Genomic DNA, 26,400 nt, shown 5'->3' on the forward strand with positions numbered 1-26,400 from the left:
CCACTATTTGATGTGAGCATTGGATCAGTATTGAAACAGTTGAATTTAAGGCAGATTTAAAGCTAGTATTTAGTTGCAGATCCCTTGCATGCAATCAGAGCAGTGAGTCTGCAACCCATAGACATCACCAGACTCTTGGTCTCATGCTTTGAAATGCTTTTTGTCCAGCCTTTAATGCAGCCAATTCCAACTGTTGCTTGTTTTGGGAGTTTCTGTCTTTAGTCTCCTCTTCAGCTGGTGAAATTCATGTTCAATCAGATTTAAATCTGGAGATTGATTTGGGCAATCTAAGACTTTACACTTCTTTGCCCTGATAAAGTCCTTGACTGAACTGGCAGGGTGTTTCGGGTCATTGTCCTGATCTAATATGAAGTGCTTTCTAATGAGTTTGGTGGCATTTTCTTGAATATTGATAGCCAAGATGACTTTGCACCCTTCCAAATTCATTCTGCTACTGCCATCATACATTAAGTCATCATTAAAATGAAGAGGTCCTGTTCTAGAGACAGCCATGCATGCCCATGCCATGACACCACCTCCACCAAGCTTTACAGATGAGGTTGTATGTTTAGGATCATTTGCAGTTCCCTTTTTTCTCCACACTTTTGCTTTCCACTTACTTAGATAAAGGTTAATCTTTGCCTCATCGGTCCATCAAATCAGTTCCAAAACTCTACTTCCTCACATTTGTGAAGAATCTTTCGGGAAGTCATGGGCTAGTGGTTAGCAAGTTTGACTCCTAATCCTAAGGTTGTGGGTTCAAGTCTTGGGCCGGCAATACCACGACTGAGGTGCCCTTGAGCAAGGCACTGAACCCCCAACTGCTCCCCAGGCGCCGCAGCATAAATGGCTGGCCTCTACTCCGTATGTGTGTGTCCACTTTGGATGGGTTAAATGCAGAGCACGAATTCTGAGTATGGGTCACCATACTTGGCTGTATGTCACTTCACTTTCTATTTTTGGTGCTGATCAGAGGTTTGTAGCTTCTGTAATTCTGTGTCAAATTCTCCTGCGGACTGTAGATTGACAGAGCATCACCCCAGCTTTCTGGAGGTTGTTGGTGATTTTACAGACATGTATTTTAGGGTTCATTTTCACAGCTTTTATGATTTGTCTGTCATCAACTACTGTTGTTTTTCTCAGCCGATCAGGTCATCGTCGGTTGCTGATGTCCCCGGTAGTTTCCAAACTCTTGATTTCTCCATGCACTTTGTTTTTCCTATAGTTCTAATTGACTTCCTCTTTTCTTTTAGCATTCAAATTGCTTGCTTTTCTTTCAGAGTCGGCTTCCTCATCTTCATACTGGTTTGTGTGTGTCATCATCGAATGCAAGACTTAGAATGCAGAAGTAATGGATATAACTGATAAGACACATTCCCTGCTGTTAATATCTGAAGAATTAATGCAACAGGACACAGCTGAACACTTAGAAAGACCTGTGAGCCAACTGTTCCAATGCTTACGCTCACATCAGATAGGGAGATGAAACTCTAAAAGTGCTGATCTTCTTAGCTGGTAAAGAAAGAAAAAAGCACAAATCGCACCACTGTTATGATTACATTATGCTTTGACCCTTCTTGAGAAGCTTTCCATGCATGAGGTTAAAATCTGGACATATTCATGTCAGGCCAGCCTTCTGACACTCTCTAAAATATCAAATAATAATAACAATAATATTCCTGTTATATTTCTCAGATCACATAGAAATGTGCATCTAGAGGTATACAGTGCAATTGCTTTGTAAAACATTAGCCCTCTTCCACTTTCATTAGGTACAAATCATTTTGAATGCTTAATGACATGCTGAATGAGCTCTGTTCTGTGATTATTATATTAATATAGGCTCTGTTTAATTTTTACTACACAAGATGAATAATTTTGGAGATGTAATCATTTTAAATCACTAAACATGTTAGGAAAATATATATTACAAATTCTTGGAAAACACCTAAATCTGATTTAAAGCTATTAGCTATGATAAATGGAAAATAATTATGTATTTATTTCCTTATGTTGATGTGATACAGTCTCCGCTACTGTTATTATTTAGTATTTAGTCAAAAAAAAATACATTATTTAATTGATTTATGCTTTCCTATGAACTAAAAGCTAAAAAAAATTCGAATATAGATAAATATTAATGCTATATCCATATAAACAATTGTTCCTCAAACCAGAGACTGACATTTGTACCCGTATTAATAAACCCTTTTTTATTATTATTATTAAAGAAAGATAGAGTTTTGGGTTTGCTTTATGAAAGAGTTGTCAAGTTATTGTGAAGGAAATCACCCAGGCCCCTAGTGGCTGAATGCTCCTCTTGAAAAAAGAAGAAAAAAGAAGAAGTGTCCATCTCTCCGCCTTTAGGACCTCACAGCCGCTTTAGTTCAGCTTGTGCTCAACTTGGGGAAACGACTGAAGTCGCACGTGTTTTGTCCGTTGATTTAAGGAGGCGAATTAATTATTAAAAGTATGATTTTGAAGGAATAAAACACTCAAACCTGTTACCTGATAGTTAAAGGGATTTGTTGCTTAAACGAACAGTTCCTGCTGGAAAAGAAGATCTAAAGTCTTAGGTGGGTTGGCTTTCCTTCTGATACGGTTCTGTTTTAGCTTGACTTGTGAAATAAAGACTCGCTTGTATTTAAAATTTTAATAGCCAAACCGCTCTAGTGTTTACTTTATCGTCTGGTGTTTTATTCCAGTCTTTAAATGCATCCTCGCGAAATGTAGCTTGCTAATTGGCTACCAGGAGAATTTTAAAGCGATTTTTAAGCAATATTTTGTAGAAAAGCTCCGTTAGAATTTAATTATAAAATATTAGACTCCAGGAATATGTTTTGGATGTTTGTTGGAACTGTTTTGTGTCGGTATATAAAACGCATCATTGATATTAATTGGTGTAAACAAACCTGAAGTTGACAGCATTAGCCGACCGCTAGCTAGCATTAAAGCTAATGCTAACCCGAACCGTGCAAGTTCACTTTCTCATTAGTGTGTTCTGCTGGAATCATCTTTCAACGTTAAGTCGGTAAAATGTTATATATTGTAAATTATATCGAGGAGTGTTTCAAGTACGACTAAAGGATTGCTGGTATTTGATTTTGTTTTCTGAAGTCCGGAGAGAGTTGCGTTAGTGGGTGTTTTTCCAAAGCGAACCCGGGGATCTGATCCGAGTCCGAGTTATCTCGAAGTTTAGGCCTTAGAGATTATATATATGCAATATCAACTGTTTGTGCATATAATTATGTTTTAAATTACTTAATGGTGCTCAGTTATGTTTAGAAATGTTTGAATCTTTAGTCTTTTTCTGACTAATTACCGCAACTACATTTACTACCACTACATTTTATACAGCAGTGTATCAGTTTCAAATGTTACTAAGAATGTTAAACACATAACTGAAATGCTTTCACTTAACATTTTGTGGTTTTATTCTTTGTAAAATCAGTTTTGTCAATAAAAGTGTATTTTTATTTTGTTTCATTGTACGTTAGGTTTTGTTTAAATGTAATAAAACGTTTAAAATGTTGTTTATTGGTTGTGATTTGTTACAGCTATGGATCTAGAACGACAAAAGCGTAAGGAAGAAATTCAGAAAGCTTTGGGATTCATTCAGTAAGTGTGTACACATGTGCTGCATCTCCATAATTCAGATTTAATATCAACTGCTTCCTCTCTACTGTGTTGATGTGTTTATCGTCCCAAAATTGCTAAATGTATTTTTCTTTTTGCCACAGGTCATCTTTGCCTTTCCCTGAACCTGAAGGTTATGAGGTATGATTTATATGTATAATCGCAGGAGAAAAATTGCCCCACCTAGATAATCCATATTTATTGTATTTCATGAGCTTAATTTAAATAGAAACACTCTTGCTTGCTTTCCTCAGGCGTTCCTGACTCAGCTTGTATGCAATTTGCTGGATGAAGGTAACGCAGTGTATCGCAATGGAGAGTGGAGACAGGCAGCCATCCATTACAGCGAGGGTGTGAATGTAGCTCGCTATGCTCAGTCTGAAGCACTGGTCATTCCCCCTGAGCTGTTAGAGAGCCTTTATGTGAACCGGGCAGCTGCACATTATAGTCTGGTAAATTGGATTTTTATTGGTTAAAGTTTAAATCGGTCAATGTAAACTAGAGATGTAATGGAATTCAGTATGTGTTTAAATTCTGTAGTAATTCAACCGTTAGGGTTGCAAAGACAATTTCTGCAAGTCTGATTTCTCTTGTATTTTATGTTAGGGGAGTACGAGCGGGGCGTGCAGGACTGTGATAGTGCACTGTGTGTGTCGGAGGGCAGTCGCAGGGCACTCTACAGGAAGGCACTTTGTCTGAGGGAGCTGGGCAGACTCAGAGAGGCTTATGAGTGTGGCACCGGATGCCTATTAACTGCCCCTCACGTATGTTTTTATATGCTGAATGAATGGCACATTAATCTGCAGTTTGTATTACTGTTTGTTTCTTTATTAATGCTTTTATTTAGCAAAGATGCATTAATCAAAAGTGACAGTATAGACATTTATAATTTTACAAAAGATTTCGTTTTTTTAATAAATTTTGTTTTATTGAACTTTCTATTCAGAGAATCCTGAATAAAATGTATCTTGATTTCCACAAAAATATTAAGCAGTTTTCAACATTGATGATAATACAAAATGATTCTTGAGAACCAAGTAGGCATATTAGATTGATTTCTGAAGGATCATGTGGCACTGAAAACTAGATTAATGGCTGCTGGAAATTCAGCTTTAGCATAACAGGAATAAACTGCATTTTAAAATTAATAAAAATAGAAAGGTTATCTTAAATTGTAATAATATTTTATAATATTACTGTTTTTGTACTGTATTTTTATTAAATGTAGCCTTACTGAGCAAGACTTCTCTCAAAAACATTAAAAAAGCTTATCAACCCCAAACTTTTGTACGGTAGTATATATAATTTGATATATATTTTATGCATAGAGATTTGTATGACTTGTATTGCCGGTTCATGTAATGCTTAAAGGGGTCATATGATGTGTTTTTTTTTTTTTTTAAAAGATCATTATTTTCTGACAAGTGCATTCTGCTCTGATTGGCCAACTGACCCAGTGCATTGTGATTGGATAAACATCGCAAGCGCTCGTTGGAAATGTAATGCCCCTTTCCATAATCTCAAGCTTCATCTTTAAAAATAAATGTAAAGACAGTTAATAATGTCCTTAGTTTTACCATCAGTTCAAGCCCAAAGGGGAACAGAGTCACGTGACAGACACAGTGATGAAGCTCCTATGTGTTTTCAAGTACACAAGCCATGGACGGTTAAGACAGCTGACTCCAATGTGTGACCCTGTCTCTCTCTCTCTTTCTCACACACACACACACATACACAACGTGCAAAACTCCACATTTGAACAGTCAATAGCAAATACTTTAATAACAGAACATACTTACAGTAGCTGATTCAGAAGCACCAGATTGTCGTTGCAAAGTCAGAATTACCTCCTCTCCTAGGTTTACAGAACGGTTGTCCATAAAATGCGTTGCTGTTCTGTTGTAAGTAATCTTGAAGCTTCCTAAATGGATCTACTTTCGGAAGGCCTAATAAAGTGCTTTTGCCTAGATACACACAGCATCTCCCTGACATGGCTGCTTCAACACTAACTGCGGTTACTGAAACCACGCCGCCTTTCTTTGCGTGAACATTTGGGCGGCTTTACGCAAATATTTCCACTTAGTGACGTAGACATGTGGGGGCGTGTTTGAACGAGCCGCTTTAGGAGTGCGTGGCAGAGTCTTGACTTTGATTAAAGAATATCTCTTTGGATTTGAGACTTTACAGACCTTCTTCATGCACCATGAGCTTGTAACACTCCAAAGAGAAAGGAAAAATTGAAATCGCATCATATGACCCCTTTAACAAACAAAACATTTGTTAATTGCTTGATTTATTTTACACAGGACCGGCAAGTCAGTGAGCTTGCTCAGGATCTAGCTAACAAACTTGGTTTAAAAATCCGCAAAGCGTATGTCAGCCCTCAGGTTTGTCTTTTAAGTCGTTAGGTTAAATTATTTTAAATATTCAGTTTATATAGTTGTACTCATCCCATCATATCACACATTTGTATTTCAGCTTGATTCTACAACATCTGCGGCAGACAGCAATGGAGAAACTAATTCTCCTACAGGGGAGGCAAGTTTTACAAAACCAGACCTTCCCTCTGTTGGTCATAAAGTTGTTGTATAAACTAAAAGCTATTTTGTAAATTGAGAATTGCATGGTTTGGATTACATTAACAAACCTCCAAGTTCTTTCTTTTCAGACCTCATCAAATGGTCTTGAGTCTTTGACTGATATTGGATCAGGTATATACATAATAGTATTTAAAAATCTAATTCCAATGTACATTATTGAATTTTCATTAAGCAAAAATGAAGTGGGTGATTCAGTGTTCTTATCTTTATCCCACAGATTTAACAAGTGCCCAGTGCATCCCTGCTCCTCTGGCTACACCGATCCCAGTAAGCGATGACCCACAGATGCCCTCACTGAGCCCAGTTTTGCCCCAAGACATGCCAGAAAGCCCAAGCCTGGAGCCATCAGGGCGGGTGCCGTACTCTGTGCCTGTATCTGAACACATGGATGAATGTGTGATGAATGAGGACACCTCATGTCTGGACACCTTGATGGAAAGTATTCCTAAAGGAGCTGAGGTCAGTGTGGTGAGTGAAATAGAGAGCTGTAGGGAGGGACAATGGGACATAGTTGCTCAATACTGGAGTGATCAATGTAAAAGTACTGATTTTCTTATTTTATCCATCAGAACACAGTTCAAGGGGCTATTCCTACTAACCTACCAAACACTGCAGTGGGTTTGAGGCCTCCATATTCTCCAGGTCTCCCAGCATCCTCTGCTACGACTCCATATTTCAACTCTGCTGTCAGTCCGCTCCCCCCACTGGAGTCCTCCTCAGTTCTAGGTCAAAGCGAAGCCTCTTCTCAGACGATGGACTCCCTTGGCTCCTTTAGCTCTGGAGCTAGAGACACTGCTGGGAAGGGGGGGTCAGGATCATTAAGCACAGGAGGACTGGATTCCCTCTCTGAGTACACACTTCCTGGTGAGTGTTTTAACTTGGAATGTGATGCACTACCGTTCAACACACTACTGAGTTTTTGAAGGAAATTTAAACTTTTATTTAGCAGGGATTCTTTAAATTGATTAAAAGTGACAGCAAAGACATTTAAAATGCTACACATTTCCATTTTGAATAAATGCTTCATAAAATCGTAATAATATTTCACAATATTACTGCTTTACTGCATTTTGATCAAAAAAATGCAGCTTTGGTGAGCATGAGAGACTTCTTTGAAAAAAAAAATTATAAAACCTTACTGGCTTTATGCATGTATTTAAATAATACATAAAATGTCCTGACATGACAATAACTTAATATTGATAAAGCAAGCATATTTATCCCATGTATTTTCCTTTCTTTTTAAATCTTAGGTGGACGAATCTCTCACAGTTTCATCCCCAGTTTGCGGAATCATAATGCCTCCAATGCAGTGAGTTTGAACTGATCTGTACTTATAAACTGCTCAGTCTCAATCCTTATTATATAACTTAAAATGTTTGTTAAAAAAAAAAAATGGTTTGCGCTCACCTAGTCAGAGAATTGTTCTTGCTTCCAGCAGAATGGACCAGTTGGTACCAACCTTTCTCTGCTGTCACGAAACCCTCTGGGTGCCACACATGAGTTCAGACAAGCCTGTAATGCTTGCTACAGTCGCATAGGTACTGTACCTCTTACTATGTGATATGAAAAATGAGATGCATAGCAGAACTATTCCTAAACATGTTGTACCTGTCTGAAAAAAACGTGAATCTTTTCAAAATTAGGGCCACGGGTCATGGACTACCATTATCAACCTGATGCTGCGCATCGCTGTAAGAGAGATGTGCTGCTCTGCCGCCTCAAATCCTTAGATGACCTCACCTGGAAGAGGGTGCGACCCCGTCCTGCTCGTAATAACTTTCTTGGGGCGTTTGTTCTTTGCAAAGGTATGGCTCAGTCTTTATTGAAGAATTGTGGAAATTAAAGGGGTCATGAACTGAGAAATCAAAATTCTCTTGATCTTTAACATTTGAGATCACTGTACTATAAAAACATCCTGTAAGTTTCAGAACTCAAAACTTTTTTTAGTCTAAAAACAGCTTATATTGAAGCCAGTCTGCCAAAACGACAGGTTGTGGAATGTGCCACTTTATGACGTAATAGTGTGGCTAAACACCGCCTCCGCTGATGATCAATGACTGCTTCGACATCACTGCCTGTTAAGCCCCGCCCACCAGTTCGCACATGTAGTGTAAATAATGAGAGAGGCAAACGCAGGTCTATGCAGAAATCAAATGATGATGGCTTTTTTTTATGTAAAAATCTTGATAACATTATAAGTGGACCTCAGAGAACAGTACAAAATTTAAAAAAAATGGCAGTTTATGACCCCTTTAAGTACTGAATAGATTATGGGAGTGGCCAGTGTTAGAGTGGGGTTTATTATTGGAATCATTCTGAATCAGCTAGAGATCTAATGATTCACTCGTTTTCTTGATTGATTACAAATCCTGCAGTATATCAGTATATGCATCAATCATTTTTTTTTAATCTTAAAATGTTTTGCGATATTTGTAAAAGTATTTTACAATATTTTAAAATATAGAAACATTAAATTCCTCCTATTCACAAATGATTGTAGACATAGTGTGGTGTAATTCACGTCCTCACAGCTGTCCCTCACAGACATGTGCCACACTCATTTATCACCGTATCCCTTTCCATTTCGTCAATAAATTTCATTGACACTTTTCTGAGTAGCTTTCTGAACACTTAATGCTTGATCTTTCCTCAGGAATGTTACTGGCTGTCACATGAGCAGATGACTGCTCACTGACAATAGCACTATGGTCTTGAGTCAGATGCGTGAAAAACATTAATAAAAGCCAGAAAACTCATGGAAAGAAAATCTTAAAAAAAAAAAAAAAAAAAAAAAAAAATTATTATGGAATGCTTTTCTAGGTTTGCTTGGCTCTGAAATATTTTATCGGTGCATTGCACTCTGTTATATTCAAAATAGCCTGTATGTACATGTTTAATGTTTACTTTAAAGTGTAATAATCTTACATATTAAGTACTTTTTTTTTTTCTTTTTTTTAACCTAAGACACATAAGGAGAATCATTAACATAATCCTATGAATGCATTAAAATATAGAATCAAATCTATAATTGAATTGAATCCCATTGTGAATCGGATTAAATCAAATTATTCTGAATTTTGAAAATCAAAAACCTGTGAATCAAATCCATTCGCTGTTTACCCGATGCTTAACACCTCTAGAAATCAGCTCATGCTGGAAACAGATATCAGGATCTTTTTCTTCTAGTTCAAAAATTATTATATGTATGTGTATGTAATATGTTAATTTATGATTTAATAATGAAATCATTTAATAATTAAGCTCACTGATCATTCTCTCTTTGCAGAAGTACAAGAGCGTCAGGAGTGCCAGTATGGTGAAAACTGCACTTTTGCCTATTGCCAGGAGGAGATAGATGTTTGGACACAAGAGAGGAAGGGCGCTCTTAGTCGTGAGCTTCTGTTTGACCCTCTGGGCACCAATGAACGACGGGCCCTCAGTGTCACCCGTCTCCTTCAGCTCCATATGGGCATGTTTATGTTCCTCTGTGAGGTAATGTGCACCTTCATATTTAATGCCAGTCTCACAGCTTGAAATGTTACATTCTTGTTTTGATATGTTGTCTAAGTGGTTATTCTGGTCTCTGGCTTCCTGTAGGAATGTTTTGACAGTAAGCCTCGTATCATTAGCAAGCGAAGCAAGGAGAATCTCGCTGTGTGTTCCAACCTCACTGCACGACATCCCTTTGATGATAACAAGTGAGTCTTTTTTTTTTTAAATTCCTTGCTGCATTGAGACTTGGATCACTAATATGATTTTGCAGCACTTGAGCAGCCATTGCATCGTATCACCTCTCATACGTTTGTGTCTTATGATGCTGTCTAAACGAACAGGTGCCTGGTTCACGTGGTTCGCTCAGCAAACGTGCGCTACAGTAAAGTACGCCCTCTTCACCCACTCTGCCAGTTTGATGTGTGCCGCCATGAGGTGCGATATGGCTGCCAGCGGGAGGACAGTTGCTCCTTTGCACATTCAGTCATAGAACTCGTGTTGGGTGCTTCAGCAGGACACAGGTACATAAGACATGCTATAATAATGTTTTTATGCATGCACACAGCAATCTTAAGAAAATTTAAGAAAATTAAGTTTGCACTTCCATTCCAACGTTTGGGGTCAGTAAGTTTTTTTTTTTTTTTTTTTTTTTTTTTTTTGGAAAGAAAAGAATACTCAGCATGGATGCATTAAATTGCTCAAAAGTGACAGTAAATATATTTTATAATATTTCAAATAAATGCTGTTGTTTTGAATTTTCTATTTATCAAATAATTGTGAAAAAAGTACCAAAAAAATTAAGCAAATATTTTCGACAACAATAAGAAATGTTATGTGGATGCTTAAAATACAGCTTTGCTATCGCAGGAATAAATAGATGTTATTTTAATCTAATTTAATTTACTGTTTTACTGTATTTGAGCAAATAAATGCAGTTTTTATGAACAGAAGAGATGTTTAAAAAATCTTACTGACCCCAAATGTTTAAACAGTAGTGTAGGGAATCACTGTCACTTTTGTGTCTTATTTTGCTCCACGCTCTGGTTCATTACGGTCTAAACTCTAAAGCAACTGATGGTAAAAATAAAATTTTTGCTTGTGATTTGTGTTGGGGCAGGAATTACCCATGAGGAGATGGTGCAGGAGTCTAAGAGACACTGGCACAGATTGGAACAGAATGCGCAGAGACAGAAGGTGAGGCTGAACAACAACACTGTGCCACCTCACAAATGCTCATCTTTGCCGGAATCTTGTCCTTTTATTTGATTGGCCCTGCAGCAGATTACATTTGATGTAAATTCTGTTGTTTTAAGTCTAGTAAGTCTTTGTTTTTTCACCCGCCGTCTTCAGCCCATGCTCGGCCCCCACCAGCCCAGCGGGAGCAGCAGCAGTGCTGTCAGCAGTAGTGCTGTGGTCTCTGGAGGAGTTGTCAGTGGAGGAGGAGATGGCATCGGGGCTGGAAGCACCGGAGGAGGTGGAGGAGGACTTGTAGGATGCGGTCGAGGGCGCGGCTTGAATCTGAAGATGAAGTTTGTGTGTGGACAGTGTTGGAGGGAGGGTCAGGTCAACGAGCCAGACAAGTCACTGAAGTACTGCACTGCCAAAGCCAGGCACAGGTTAGCTTCCCTTATTCAAGCAGGCATCATCTTACCACCAGGATGCACAATATGAGCTCATTAAAAATTAACGTACCTGGAATGTTTACTGCAACAGTTGTAATGTGACTTCTTTTATTGGACACAGTAGACAGCAGCTTTGCCTGAGGTCGATAATGATTTGTTTTGTCTATTCTTCTTTCCAGCTGGACAAAAGAGCGCAGGGTGTTGCTAGTGAAATCATTTGAGAAGAAAAAGTGGGTGGTAGTGCGACCGCTCCCTTTTTCCCGTACCTACCCCCAACAATATGATGTAAGTCAATCCTTTCTTACAGATTTCACAATTTGAGTCTGATTCACAAGTTATTGATTCGATTTGTTGATATTTCAGGTAAAAATACTCTACCAACTAATGGTAAACTGAAATGTATGCAAACATTTAAATTGCACATAAGGCAGTTATTATAAAAAAAAAATTGTAATGATATAATTTTCTCAACCCTCCTCACAGCGAGTAAATCACTTGTAATATGCGACTTAATCTTCACTCTGGGCGAAATGTCTGTCGCTAGCCATTGGCTAATAAATTCTTAGATTTTACTCGCTGTTTAGCATAGATATATTTTCACTCACTGAACATTCTGACTGAGGGATTGAGTTTCACTCTCCCTCAAGCGATCTGTACTATTTCAGTTCAACTCAATGGATGCACAGCATACCTGTATTTGACGTACCGTAAACTCTAGTGCAGGGGTCTCCAACCCTGCTCCTGGAGAGCTACTGTCCTGCAGATTTCAGCTCCAACCCCAATCAAACACACCTGAACCAGCTAATCAAGGTGTTCAGGGCTACTTGATAATTTACAGACAGGTGTGTTGGAGCAGGGTTGGAACTGAAGTCTGCAGGATGGTAGCTCTCCGGGAGCAGGGTTGGAGATCCCTGCTCTAGTGTGAAGGCGCATTACTCGCCATCGCTTTGCTGAGAGTGCTGTTTCTCACACATGCAAAGAGAGAGAGTGAGAGTCTTAAACATACCACGCTGTATTGACGCGCTACATGTAAATGATATTCTTTGTTGTATTTTCCTGTTAAGATATGGCGGTTTCTCCAGTAGTGGGGCGGAGCTAATGTGCTATTTATCTATTACTATATACAGTACAGACCAAAAGTTTGGAAACATTACTATTTTTACTGTTTTTGAAAGAAGTTTCTTCTGCTCATCAAGCCTGCATTTATTTGATCAAAAATACAGAAAAAACAGTAATATTGTGAAATATTATTACAACTTAAAATAGTTTTCTATTTGAATATACTTTTAAAAAAATAATTTATTCCTGTGATGCAAAGCTGAATTTTCAGCATCATTACTCCAGCCTTCAGTGTCACATGTAACATCCAGTCTATCACATGATCATTTAGAAATCATTCTAATATTCTGATTTATTATGAGTGTTGGAAACAGTTCTGCTGTCTAATATATTTGATGAATAACAGGTTAAAAAGAACTGCATTTATTCAAAATAAAAAAAAAATTCTAATAATATATTTTCTTTACTATCACTTTTTATCAATTTAACACATCCTTGCTGAATAAAAGTATTGATTTTATTTAAAAAAAAGAAAGAAAAAAAAATTACTGACCAGTAGTGTATATTATTACAAAATATTTATATTTTAAAAACATAGCTTATTTTTTTTTTCTTTTTTTTTTTTTACTTTTTATTCATCAAAGTATCCTAAAAAAGTATCACATGTTCTGAAAAAATATTAAGCAGCAGAACTGTTTCCAACTTTGATAATGAATCATCATATTAGAATGATTTCTAAAGGATCATATGATAATGATCCTAAAAATTCAGCTTTGCATCACAGAAATAAATAATTTAAAGTATGAAAAATTTAAAAACTATTATTTTAAATTGTAATAATATATCACAATATTAATTTTTTTTTTTTCTGTATTTTTGATCAAATAAATGCAGGCTTGATGAGCAGAAGAAACTTCTTTCAAAAACATTAAAAATAGTAATGTTTCCAAACTTTTGGTCTGTACTGTGTAAATATAGTTTTTTTTTTTTTTACAGAAACCCCGAATGACCAACAATACCTTAAGCATCACCACCAGTCCTAAGTTCAGTTAAAATGACAAATATGCATTCATACATGGTTACAAATTTTAGTTCTATCATTTTTATATATATGTGTATGTATGAGGCACTAAGATTTGTGACCCTGGATCACAAAACCAGTCATAAGGGTCAATTTAAAAAAAAAAATTGAAATCATCTGAAAGCTGAATAAATAAGCTAAATAAGCTTTCCATTGATGTATGGTTTGTTAGGATAGGACAATATTTGGCCCAGATACAACTATTTGAAAATCTGGAATCTGGGTGAAAAAAAATCTAAATTAAATTTAATTAAATTAAATTTATACATTTAGCAGACGCTTTTATCCAAAGCGACTTACAGTGCATTCAGGCTATCAATTTTTACCTATCATGTGTTCCTGGGGAATCGAACCCCCAACCTTGCGCTTCGTAACACAATGCTCTACCACTTGAGCTACAGGAACTACATATATTAAGAACTACTAAATATTAAGAAAAGTTGTCGAAATGCATATTACTAATGATAATACATTTTTGAGATATTTAAGTTAGGAAATTTACAAAATATCTTCATGGAACATGATCTTTACTAAATATCCTAATGATTTTTGGCATAGAAGAAAAATCTATAACTTTGACCCATACAGTGTATTTTTGGCTGTTGCTACAAATATACCTCTGCTGCTTATGACTGGTTTTGTGGTCCAGGGTCACATTTAAGAAGCTGTGCCATTTTACAAAGATAAGCTGATTTGGTAGAATTAAATACATTATGTCTGTCTGTCTGTCTGTCTGTCTGTCTGTGTGTGTGTGTAATATAGTATAGTATAGTATATCAGTCCGGCGAGTAAAATAAAATATTTACTAGCCAATGGCAATTATATTGCCAAGGTGTGCCTTGAGGGTTGTTTTTCTAATTTGTGTTGAATTATAATTGTTTAAACACCTGTCATAATTAGTTTGCAGAAGAGATTTTCTTCAGACATACAATAATGTAATGTAATAATAATGTAATACAAATAATTAAGACATCACTAACAGGCAAAGAAATATAATTTAATTTACAGAGTACATATATTCATCTATATGTTCCCCTCTAGAGTTCTTTTTTTTTTTCCAGCTAACTCACGAGTTACTAGCGATTACATGTGACATATTTCAGAAAGTTGTACTTTTTTATACTTTTTAATACAAACATACCTTCTGATGTTCATTAACTAGTGGTTAAGTGGAACAGGTGATTGCTTCACTCATTTTCCAAGTTGCAACTTGAACTGAGATGACCTCATTCATTTGTCACATTAAAGGGTGTCAGGTGTGTAGAAATTTTCAACCAGCCCCTTAATTGACATTATTTATGTAAAATCAATATTTATGTGTATCATGAACCACCGAAAGAACACTTCTTTAATAGTGGTGTGGAAATGGAAACATTTCAGCCCCCCACACAGCCCTTTTTGGTCATTTTTAGCTTAATTTGAATGAAGCACAGTTCGTAAACAGATCTTTTTGAGGGCTTTGAACTACAAAAAGTTGCCAGCAAACAAATCTAAAAATAAACTGTAGAAGTTTAAATGTTTAATCGCTCACAGCTGAATTTTTTACCATTGTTTCCCATTTAATATGACTTTTAAATGAATTGAGAAATTTGAGTTTGGTTACAATTTATACGCATTTTTAGTTCATGTTTTTGCGACTCTCTATTTTTATTTGCAGATGTGTGTTCATGTCATGAAACAGAAGAAGTGCCACTATATTGGGAACTGTTCTTTTGCACACAGTTTGGAGGAGCGGGATGTGTGGACCTACATGAAAAACAACAGCTGTGAGAATCCATTTCCTTCAACTGAATGATTTATAGCTTCATTTTTTATGCATTTTTGTGGGTGTGATTCAGTGATGTTTCCTTAATCCATTAATGTGTTTTAATACAATCTGCGTATCTCTGTGCTCTCTAAGTGAGAGACATGCAGCAGATGTACGAGATGTGGCTTTCATTGACCAATCAAAACCGGCGTGCAGAAGACACCCTCATGACTCCACCCCCAGAAGAAAAACAGATCGCCATGCCAACTGACTATTCTGAGTCAATGGTGGGTGGCTGCAGAAGAAAGTGATTTGTTTGGATTAAGTGGAAAGCTCTTAGATTTTTTTTTTTTTTTTTAAACTGCGTTGTCCGTGCTCTTTTTGACAGGTTGGGCGACGAATGTCTGGTGGTGGAGGAGGGGATCTGTGACCTGGGCCTGAAAGTGTGTGGTTACAGGCAGTCTGGATGAGTCTTCCTGTTCAGATGTCAGCTTCTTAGGCGCTTTCCAACTCTTTCAGTGCCACTCTAGGAAGTACCAGACTCTGCTGCCCTTCAGGGCAGAGCGCTTGACTATAGGACTAATACAGTGATTGTTGCCACATACACACATCCCACATGCTTTAACACCCATTATCAAACCCACTCATTGTCATGACTCTTGGAACAGGCTTATAGGGTGTATGTAAGTGCACACTGGTACCTTTACAGCTAACTCAAGTAAGGGCAGTTTGTTTTTACGTTCCCTAAACACATTTCTTAGGAGTTGAAGATCTATTCCCACAGTGCTTTTTAACTCGAAACCAAAAAAGACCAGTTGTCCCCGTATCAAATCAAAGCACCTGTCATGAAGGCCACTCATGTTTCAGACAAGTATGTAGTGGCAGGTGGCAGATTGATGATTTTGTCTGAAGTTATGAAGTGGTGCTTAACTGTTCCTGCCATATTGGTAGAAGAGTTTGAATGTACAGCCAAAAGTGGCCATTAACAAGAAATTTGAGATTTGTTCAGATGTCGAATGTATTTGATACACCATGGCAATTAATAACGGACTAAAAACCACCCAACTCGCATAATGCCAGTCACAGATCTTGCACTGACATGCACTCATTTCATCATTTTTTTCCATTTGCACTGAGTGAGTTTGGCAGTGCTTGATAAAGAAGAGGGTAGAATGCACACAAGGGCTGTTTGCAGTCTTGAGTGATCTGACTATATGGATTGAAAATACACTTTGTATTATTATTATTTTTTTCTTTGATCAAGTGATTGGCAGTTGGAAGATGCTTCTGTGTTCGTTCAAGATAATAGATTAGGATTTGAAGTGCATAATCTGTGACACCCATAAACATGCTATTAAGAGACTCTTGTTTGCCACGGTTCAGCGTGGGCCAGTGGCTCATTAGTTCTCCATATGTACCATTTATAGATTTCATATTAAGAGCATGAACGGAAATGCATTACAAGAATATAAGAAAAAGAGCTGTACTTGCCCTGCCTATTTGTAGTTATATTCATAATATACTGTCAAGACATGCAGTGCTACCCTTAGTACGCCTTGTCCTTATTTTCAGTGGACATGAGATATATATATAAATATGTACACAAACACACACACACACACAAATATATCTACTATACTGGCATACTACTAAGGATTATTGATAACTTAGCAGTTAAGCTTAATTAAGTATAACCTTACCTTGTATTGATTACATAGAACTTCTTGTTATTGAGCTATGCTATATGACATGTATTGCTGATTAGATGGTTAGTGATTTATTTTTTTTCTTCCTTATGAGTCATTCCAGAAGTGTCCGATTTGTGAGGTCTAGATGAGAATGTGCTGCCTCAAACTGCCTAAAAAATGCTATAGAAAGGTAATTGAATCACCCTGAGATAGTTTGTTATAGAAAATAGAATCAAGTTTGTAATTTTGCATTGAATTTCAGGGTTTAAATGAGCTTGTATTGCTTCCAGCTTGTATGGAGATTGAGAGGGACATTCTGGAGTGACCTAGTATGCTTTACCGAGGGATCATATTATTACTACTACTACTATTATTATGATGATGACAGTGATGATAATGATTGCCATTATGACTACTTCTATCTTTCTATATGCTATTGATATATGTATATGTTAACTGCTATGTATAACACTTTAAATATATGTATCCATGTATGAATATAATACTTAACAGTGAATTATGTCTTTGTATGCTTAGTGGGCTGTCCAGAATAGAGCAATTGAGATCCTAGGGTAGTTCTCTTTCTGTTTTCTTTCAGCCTAAACTCAATGAAAAGCAAGTGACACCATTAACATTTAGAGTGTCATGCTTTTGTGATGCGTGTTAGTTACTGTCAGTTTTCTGAAACCTGGGATCTCTTTTAAGAGGGTTTATAGAGTGGTTGTAGTGAAGAGACATCATGCCTTAGCAAATTCCCTCTGCACCACGTTCATGATTGTTTCGATTCGATCCTCACAGCTCTGTACTGTGACGGAACACAAAGCATGCATGGATATTTATGTTTGTCTGCATAGCGCCTTATACAATACATTTATATACAATTATAAATACCTTAACAAATAATCCTTCTCTTTCAGTATAATGATATATACACCTTTAGACAACTTGTTTAAAGAAATAGGGGAGGGAAGTGTATTGTAAATGTTCTCTGGTTGACAATGGAGACTGGTTTTGCACATAACTCTCATCTGAAATATTCTGAGGAACATGATCATGCTGGGATGGGATGTTAGAGCTGAGGTAGTGTGCATAACTCAACCTGAGAGTGGAGAATCTCAGTTAACAGTCTCTGTTGATCAGACATGGGGTGGAATTTGCAGTCATTCATATTCATATCAAAGGGTTAGTACTGCTGGCCATTGACTGTCTAAGGCTGCAGCAATGGTCATTTACTCCCATCCTCATTCTTCAGTTGTTTATTTTATCACAGAACTGGAATGTTCTGGGCTCTTTGGACTTCAAAACCAAGGAAGATTTTTTTTTTTTAATGACCTTTGTGTTGCACACTTTCTGGATGAAGTGTAAAGCAGAAATATGTTCATAATTCATGTTCAGCCTAAAAAGACAAAGTGGGATTTAGCAAAGGTTGGATTATATAGGTTGAGATGGTTTATATTTCACCTGCTTCGATAACCAGTAAAAATCAGGGTTTTGAAAAAATGAAAAGGAAAAACAACAATGCCTCTTTTTGTACTGTATTTTTACATTTGTCTGTTTTGTTTCTCCTTTTTCTCCCTGGTTGGAAGTGAAATATTGATCCCAGTGGACCAAATCTCATTAAAGTGTTTAACAATAAATAGACTGTTTTAGAAAATGTGTCTGATTTTATTGACTTTCATTGAATTGCTTTTTTTAAAAGACGTTTTAAATCAAAATTAGAGTTGTAACTCGACAGCTTTGAAGTCATATATGTTCTAGTGTACTCCAAAACAATGAAAAAAATTCATTTTAAGAAATGCATTTAAAATGTACAGTGTGTATCTCGTATTGATCACTCTCCATGCACTACATATATATTTTTGTCCAATCAAATGCTCTCTAGAATGAGAAGTCTCCTCCCTCAAAACTTGGCTAGCGTGCAGACTACTAAATAGTATAGTATGCAAAAAGCAGCATGGCAAATAAATAGTCTGTCCGATTAGGCTGTATTCATTAAACAGTGGGTACTGTACTTGCATACATTAAGAATGCAGTTCATCAATAGTTAATACCTGAATAAAGTACATATTCTGAAATACATAATCTTTCTTTATTTTTTTATTCAGAAGTTGTTAATTATCACATTTTAAAAACATGACATTAAGGTCTGACTCTCTTTGCCTCTGGAAACTGAATGATACTGATATAACGCAGCTTGACTGAACTTCTGCCCTCACTTTCGTAACATTGACACGCAGATGTTTTGGACTTAGATAACTTGCCTTCATTCTTATTGGCTCGCGGAGTGAATACATGCAGCTAGAATGACCAATAAACTACCGCGCCTCGTTGACTATTAAACAACAGACAACCTGAAACGATGTTCATTGGTCAAAATCTTCAGCCCTGTGGAAATAAGGAAATTTGAGGTGGGACTAGTTAAGTAACTTCATAGATAGTACAGACCTTGTGACAGAGATAAAAAGTTTGAGAATTTTTAGTGGCGCATTAAATTTATGTGAGAGACAGTTCGAGTAAGAGTCTCCTGCGTCCAGCTTTTCCCCAGGTGTTGAGAAACTGATACTGTTTTGAAATGTCTTCAGAAATTCCGGAAATGTTCAAAGCCTTGCTTGACTACCCTTTCTCTGTCCCTTCGGTTGATGACAACGGTAAGAATTTTCACTGTTGGCTCAATACAGGTTTATTGTGAATTCTCACTGTACAGTCTGCACAAGTGGTGTACTGCAGGGTTGTACTTGTCACATTAGGTACTACGTCATGCATTAAGCAGACCAAGTAGTACACACGTTCAAAATGAGACGCAAATTGACTAGATGTCCAGTTCTAGTTTTAAAGCACTAAGTAATGCAATTTTTTTTAGATAACGTGCATTTTTTTCTTTTCATGACTTTTCATGAAGTGTCAACAGCTAATATTGTGCACTGAGAAATAGTTTACTAACAAAGTTTTGTATACATTACAGTGGCTAGGTCATCTGTATTTGCAACTAAACTATTAATATTATGGGGAAGTTTGCATTAATTTGCATTTTTTTGTTCTTATGTATTTACATATGTATTTAATTATCCTGTTCATAGTGTCATTGCATTGACATCATGTCTTTATATAAAGTTTTTGTATAGATTACATTTATTGTTGCGTCAAGGAATTGGCTAAATCTGATGCAGAAGTGTATAACTTTGTATTTCAGTAAATCAGGTAAGTTATGAAATTATGAAAAGAAAATCTTCTGGGACAATATGATTCTGTCGTCTGTATTAAGTACATTCATGAAAGTTAGGACTGATCATTTAAATGTGATGACACGGATCCTCTTAAATGTTGAAGGCGCAACCGTAAATGAAATGTCCAAATAATACACAAAAATGTGGGCTACACTGAAATCGCTGATTGTTGATTTGTAATGTATCATATGGGCTATATAACATAAAATAAATAAATAAAACATGGAACATGACCGAGTAACATAAATTGCATATCGCCTGCCATAAACAAGGCAAGATACATGCAACCTCATTCTACACGTGAAACCATGCGTGAAACGCGATATTGTTCCTGCTTCGTGATTGGTCTGTGTGCACACTGTGCGTGCCATGAGTGCACGTGCGAGGCCATGTGCCAAAACCTAACCATAGACTGAACAAGACACGGGCGGTGCTCCCGCGAGGCATGAGCTAATTAGGTACAATGACAAGGCATATTTTTGTTTTAATCCCAGACGCTGTTGTGTTATTAATGCTGACTAAGTTAAGGTTTAAAAAAGTGGCCTTTGTGGTCACTGTACTAAGAAAGCGATTTTATTTGGAATGAATTATTGCAAGTGTAAAAGGCATATGATTTTAAAGTTTATATGGTATTTTACGCCCACACTTCAAGCCCCACTGTGTCAGTGTAATGAGTGTATCTATTTGGCTCTCGTAACACGTTTTTCTAATACATTTGTGAAAATAAAACCGTTTTGACCGAGCAATGAGGAGTCGACGACCATTCGCTCTACGTACTGACACACCTCTGTGTTGTCACGCCTGATTAATTATTCACGAGAGGAGAGCTCACCCAACCAATCCGCGTTCAAAAAAACCTTTCTTTCCACCCCCTACAAAGGGGCACGGTTTATATGCATATTAAAACACTTCTGTAGCTAACTGGAAAATCGGGTCAAACACAGAAGTAGAGTCTGAATAGAGAGTTGTCAACCAGCGAGGTCATTTCTGATTAGATTTTTTGAGTACACGAGTCACTGAAGACATTAATATATTTTTCTTGGTTAAACTGGGATTTCAGGTTGTCTTTGAAGTTACGCTATTCTTACGCGCGGCACGAAAGCGTCGGTCAAAATGGACGTGGACCCTGTTTCCGTCGCGCTGGACGTAGGCACTGATACTCAGGCTGCTTTTCCAGTAGTTTTAAAGAAAATAATGGAAATTCCGCCACCGAATCTTCTCGAAGGCGACGACGGTAAGTGCCTCTGCACCAGTCGCGCGCTTGCAGGCTCGCGGTCGGTGCTCGCTGTACTGCCCAATTATTGTCAAATGCATGAGTATAATACATGAGTATGTTAATATAACAACAGAGCAGTAGGCTTTTCTCGTTATGTAAATATAGAACGTGTTAATTCGTGTTATTTATAACGTGGTTCGGCGAACTTAATGTCTCACGGTTACATTCTCGAAAACTATGGGACTTCGTGAATGAATCATTCTTTAACGCCAGATCTTTTCAGTGTGTAAGTAGAAACGATTCACAGAAACAGATGGTTATTTTAGCACTGTTTAATGTACATGCACATAAGTAGCTCCGCCCCTTCTCGCCTTCTGCGTGAACTGCTCCTGATGGCTGCGCGCTTGTTTGTCTTGTGCATTATTGTGTGGTTCATAAATGTTTGTTTTTGTATGCTGAATCTTGTCTGTCACAAACTGAACTGTAACATATGAAATAACAACATGCACGTTTAATAATGAACCTCTTCGCAAGAACCGCACTTTAGTAAGTCACTTGATGAAACTGATATTATTTTCCAAATCTGCAGTTTGTTCTGCCCAGTAACAGAACTTTTCAATTTTATTACAATTTATTTACATGTGTTCTGATACATATTACGTGTAGATTCTTAGACTTGGCATTTAAAAAAAATTGTCATAATTTATAACTGTTTTTAAATTGCAGAAAATGATAAAGAGAAACTCTTTGAGGATGTGGACTCTGAAGGGGTCAGTGGAATGGGACCGTCAGCTGCCTTAACACCTGCCATCTGGGAAAAGACCATTCCCTATGATGGCGAGACCTTCCACCTGGAATACATGGATCTGGAGGAGTTTCTCATGGAAAATGGCATTCCAGTCACAGGAGATGAGGATCAGAAAAAGGGTCTTGAGGAAGAAAACTTACAGCTGACAACTGAAAAATCATCCACAACCTCTACAAGCAAGACAGCCCCAGCAATCTCTCTTATGCCAGTCATGGAATTGGATCAGTGTGAGGAGGAAGTGGTCACAATCACGGCATCCAGCTCTAGCTCAACAGACGGCAAATCAGGTCAGCAGAGAAAACAGAACACAGTGTACTTTCGGTCACAACACACTTATCCATTACACAGTCAAGCTGTTTATCATAAAGATCTGAGTTAAAGGCACAACAACAATTCAGTGATATTTAAACCTATTGAATTGAATTAGCAAAAATGTAATGAAACCGTACTAGATGTTGGTTTAATTTCACTATTGGAATTGACTAATTCACTTCTCACCACAGATGAGGACCGTGTGACGCCAGAGCCCATTAATCCAGACGATATTGAGGTAGACATCAACTTTGAGCCGGATCACACAGACCTTGTGCTGTCCAGTATACCTGGAGGAGAACTGTTTGACCCTCGTAAACATCGCTTCTCCGAGGAGGAGCTGAAGCCTCAGCCTATGATCAAGAAGGCAAAGAAGGTGCTTGTGCCTGAGGAACAGAAGGTAAACACACAGTCGCACTTTCCTCAGGGTTATTTATTATAATTAACTAAAACTAAAACCATTAAAACAAAACAACTTGAAATAAAGTAAACGTTTCCTGAAATATCCTTAAACTTATTTTATTTCAGCTATTTGCTAAGGCATTATATTTACTTAATGTACTAAAATAAACGAAAAATGATAGAATACTATATAAACATTTCAAAAAGAACTCATAAATATGACAAAACACAACTTTCAAAAAAATTTAAACCAAAAAGTAAAAACTAATTCAAAATATTAATACTAACTATATTAATATCTCAATAACACTAAAATAACATAGCATGAAATATTACCTTAATATTTTGTAACTGTATACTTGACTGATCGACAACATTGCCTGAGGCCCAGAACTCAATTATACAGTTACACCCTGAATGAGATGTTCTCAAATCTTTGTCAACAAATACGTGAACGTGTTATGTAAGAAGATATTAACAGTTGTATTTATAACAACAGTGCCATTCTCAAAATAGAGAAAAAATCTTGTTCCCCAACATTTGATTTGACGGGGTTTTTTTCTCACTATTTCAGGACGAGAAATACTGGCATCGGAGGAAGAAGAACAACATTGCAGCCAAGCGTTCCAGAGAAGCCAGGCGGCTAAAAGAGAATCAGATCACAGTACGAGCAGCCTTTCTGGAGCGAGAGAACTCGGCTCTGAGGCAGGAAGTGGCAGAGTTGCGCAAGGACTTTGGGCGCTGCAAGAACATTGTGGCACGCTATGAAGCCACATACGGACCGCTGTAAGGGACAAACAGGCATACAGACAGTTTGCATATAAACACATAATCAAAAGAGCTCCACACAGAGTTAAAACACTGCAACTCTTACAGGTGAATTAGTACTGTTACTAATATGGCGATTAACAACCTTCTCTCTTCTTTTTCAAGTGCATCGACTGAAGACATCTAAACAATTATTGATTTATTTGCATTTTTGAAAGGCAAAAAATTAATAATGGTGTGGAATGAAGAGGAGAAAACAGGAGATAAGTGAATATGTGATTAGAACTGTACAGCTAAGTGATGTTCTTAAAAAATCGTTGTCAGCCACTCTTATCAGCAGTGTAATCTTACTTCATTGCAACAGCAATGAAACAGCAACAGCTTTTTTTTTTTTTGTAATGCACCAGGGTAGAAGAGGCCTTCCCTTACCTGTTCTTGTTTTATGACAAGTTTTATAATATCCAAGTAGTTTCAGAATGTGAAATAATGTGCATTGGAAGTCACTGGTCTTTATTCATAAAGAATCACTGGCATTGACTTTCTTATATATCTTCAGTTTGCATATCTTCGAATTCTTTGAAAAATTACATCAATTCAAAAAATTACTTTGGCAAATTTGGTACAGGGTACCAAGTGGTGCATTTTGCCTGCAAAAGTAGAAATAAAAGGCTACTTTGAAATACGGGGAGAATATTTCACACTAAAACTGTAAAAATGGAAACAAAACTGTAAAAAGGAAAATTGTAAATGTATCATGTTTTTGTGCTGCAAAAAACATAGTAAGTGCTTGAATTCAGCAGAAAATATGTGCTCTGTATATCTGCAAAACCCAAAAATATTTAGATAGTGTCTTTCATAATAACGGAGTAGATCTTCTAAAATCATACCTTGTTTACTTCATCATGGTAGTTTGTCATTTCTGGGACTCGTGCAGGTCTGTTTATGTACCGAAATAACAAACTGTACATGTGACGGATCTTGTATCTGCTTAGAACTTAGCAAAAGAAATGAAGTGCTGATATAGGAGTTTTTCCATATGTATCATATGATATATATTTTTTTTCAGATAACTTCAAATATTTTACAAAAATGGCTTTGCAGTGTGAACCATATTTTGCAAGGGTCAACCCTTGGTTGTTTTAAAACGTGCTTTATAAATGAAAGAAAGAACCACATCATTCATAGCTCAGAGTCAGTATGAACCCATAAGTGTCCTCAGCAGAGCGCCTGTTTATAAAGGGCGCTAGTGTTACATATCAGAAACTAAACTCAAACCTCTCGTAAGGCCATCGGCCCCCTGCTTGCAGCTTTCCTGCATTTCAGGCACATTTTTGTGCAACTTGTCTCTGTCATTTTGAAACATATATCATCAGGGAAAGAAGATACAGGGTCAATTCACAAGTTTCACAAACAGTTCATATCTTGTGCTCTCCGTTCATTGTTAAGTGAAAGTTCAGCTGACGTCTATTACCAGGTTTAATTTTGTAAAACTCACATGTGGCCACATTTGTCCTTTTTCATGTGTTTTGTGGAAAGGGAATCTGATATGTAACAAAATCTTGACCAAAGCTAACTTTGATTGACAACACTGAAGAACGCTGTGTTCTGTAGCTAGCACAGAATGACTCCACTCCAAATCAGGTGTTTAATCTTTGCAAATCTGTGGTCTGTAGACACTTTTTTTTAAAAGTGCTCTATGGTTTGTCATTTCTCCTCGAGCTTCCTTTCTGAAAAGTGAAATTTGAGATGGTGAGATGAGGGACAAGACAATAAAATGGAATGGAGCTTGACTGTTCTGAAAGGAAAAGTGACTGTTCCTGACAAGAAGTGTTTCTTCTGTTGAAAGAGAAGAAAACTCGGTTGCATATGAGATGCCAACTTTGTTGCAGTAAATCTTTGTTTTGTCAGATTTGAATGTTTTTCAAATTGTTACAGTTCTTTTGCGAGGAAAGAAGTCTTATGAGCATTTTTTGACTTGTAAATGTTGTCGGTGTCTTGCTGTTTTGTGTTGTACATATTATTAAAGAATTTAAAAATGTGTCTTGTCGACATGTCATTATTAATAAGTAACAGTGCATATGAAAAAAAAATGCTTTGATGTTTCAGAGAACAACGAGTTACTGAATCTCAAATTTCAGATGGGAGAGGAGCGTTGTGTAACACAGACAGATGCCAAAAAAAAAGTTGCATAACACAAAGAGGGCGGGGCTAAAGAAGGCAGTGCGATATGCAGATATACTGAGCTGACCCAAATAAACTTTTGTCTGAAAAAGAATGCTGCCATTCATGGTGTTGTTCACTTTATGTAGATTTTCTTCAGGAGCGAACACATTTCAATCAAGATTACCTAACATTTAAATACAACTCCCAAAGGCTTCTGAACGGCATATGCCTAACTTAGCAGTCCTATACAATCTCAAATCACATGTCGCAGATTCTTTTACTCAGGGCCGTACCCACCATTGAGGTCCCCGAGAAGTTGTAAAATAATTAACTGATATTAATTCTGCTTTGGTGCTGCAAGGAAAACAAGCCAAGATAACAGATCTTCTCATCTGAGATGCCTCAGCGGTAGGGGTGTGGGATAATATCGTAATATTTGACATGATCGAGTATTTTGCAAAAACCATTCAAAACACCCTTCAGAGCGCATGCATACATTATGTGAAGTCTAGACTGGTGCGCGTGCGCATTTAGAGTGCGTTCTTTCACTGCATGATTCAGTTTATTAGATTAAAATGC

At 37.0% G+C, this 26,400-nt stretch overlaps 2 protein-coding genes across 3 annotated transcripts; both read left to right on the forward strand.

Moving 5' to 3' along the window:
* Nucleotides 1–2,330: 2,330 nt before the first annotated feature.
* On the forward strand, nucleotides 2,331–18,582 carry LOC109063912 (zinc finger CCCH domain-containing protein 7B-like). The gene is given in 23 exon segments (XM_042767503.1): nucleotides 2,331–2,576; nucleotides 3,558–3,618; nucleotides 3,741–3,777; nucleotides 3,891–4,088; nucleotides 4,242–4,400; nucleotides 5,943–6,023; nucleotides 6,115–6,174; nucleotides 6,305–6,347; nucleotides 6,454–6,704; nucleotides 6,806–7,100; nucleotides 7,490–7,548; nucleotides 7,675–7,777; nucleotides 7,883–8,044; nucleotides 9,526–9,731; nucleotides 9,837–9,937; nucleotides 10,073–10,225; nucleotides 10,227–10,252; nucleotides 10,849–10,925; nucleotides 11,082–11,347; nucleotides 11,533–11,638; nucleotides 15,151–15,259; nucleotides 15,394–15,527; nucleotides 15,629–18,582. Coding segments are annotated over 22 exon segments (2,727 nt in total). The 5' UTR covers nucleotides 2,331–2,576; nucleotides 3,558–3,559; the 3' UTR covers nucleotides 15,671–18,582.
* A 787-nt stretch (nucleotides 18,583–19,369) lies between these two features.
* LOC109063914 (thyrotroph embryonic factor-like) lies at nucleotides 19,370–25,696 on the forward strand. 2 transcript variants are annotated; one of them, XM_019080926.2, is made up of 5 exons: nucleotides 19,370–19,576; nucleotides 22,095–22,463; nucleotides 22,680–22,888; nucleotides 23,465–23,676; nucleotides 23,824–25,696. In XM_019080926.2, the coding sequence occupies exons 1-5, from the start codon at nucleotides 19,501–19,503 to the stop codon at nucleotides 23,843–23,845; spliced, it is 888 nt and encodes a 295-aa protein (XP_018936471.1). In that variant the 5' UTR covers nucleotides 19,370–19,500; the 3' UTR covers nucleotides 23,846–25,696. The 2 variants fall into 2 exon arrangements, with proteins under 2 accessions (XP_018936471.1, XP_018936470.1); XM_019080925.2 differs by lacking the exon at nucleotides 19,370–19,576 and adding an exon at nucleotides 21,053–21,386.
* Nucleotides 25,697–26,400: the final 704 nt, after the last annotated feature.

This window comes from Cyprinus carpio, chromosome A12 (assembly GCF_018340385.1).
Source record: "Cyprinus carpio isolate SPL01 chromosome A12, ASM1834038v1, whole genome shotgun sequence".
NCBI lineage: Eukaryota > Metazoa > Chordata > Actinopteri > Cypriniformes > Cyprinidae > Cyprinus > Cyprinus carpio.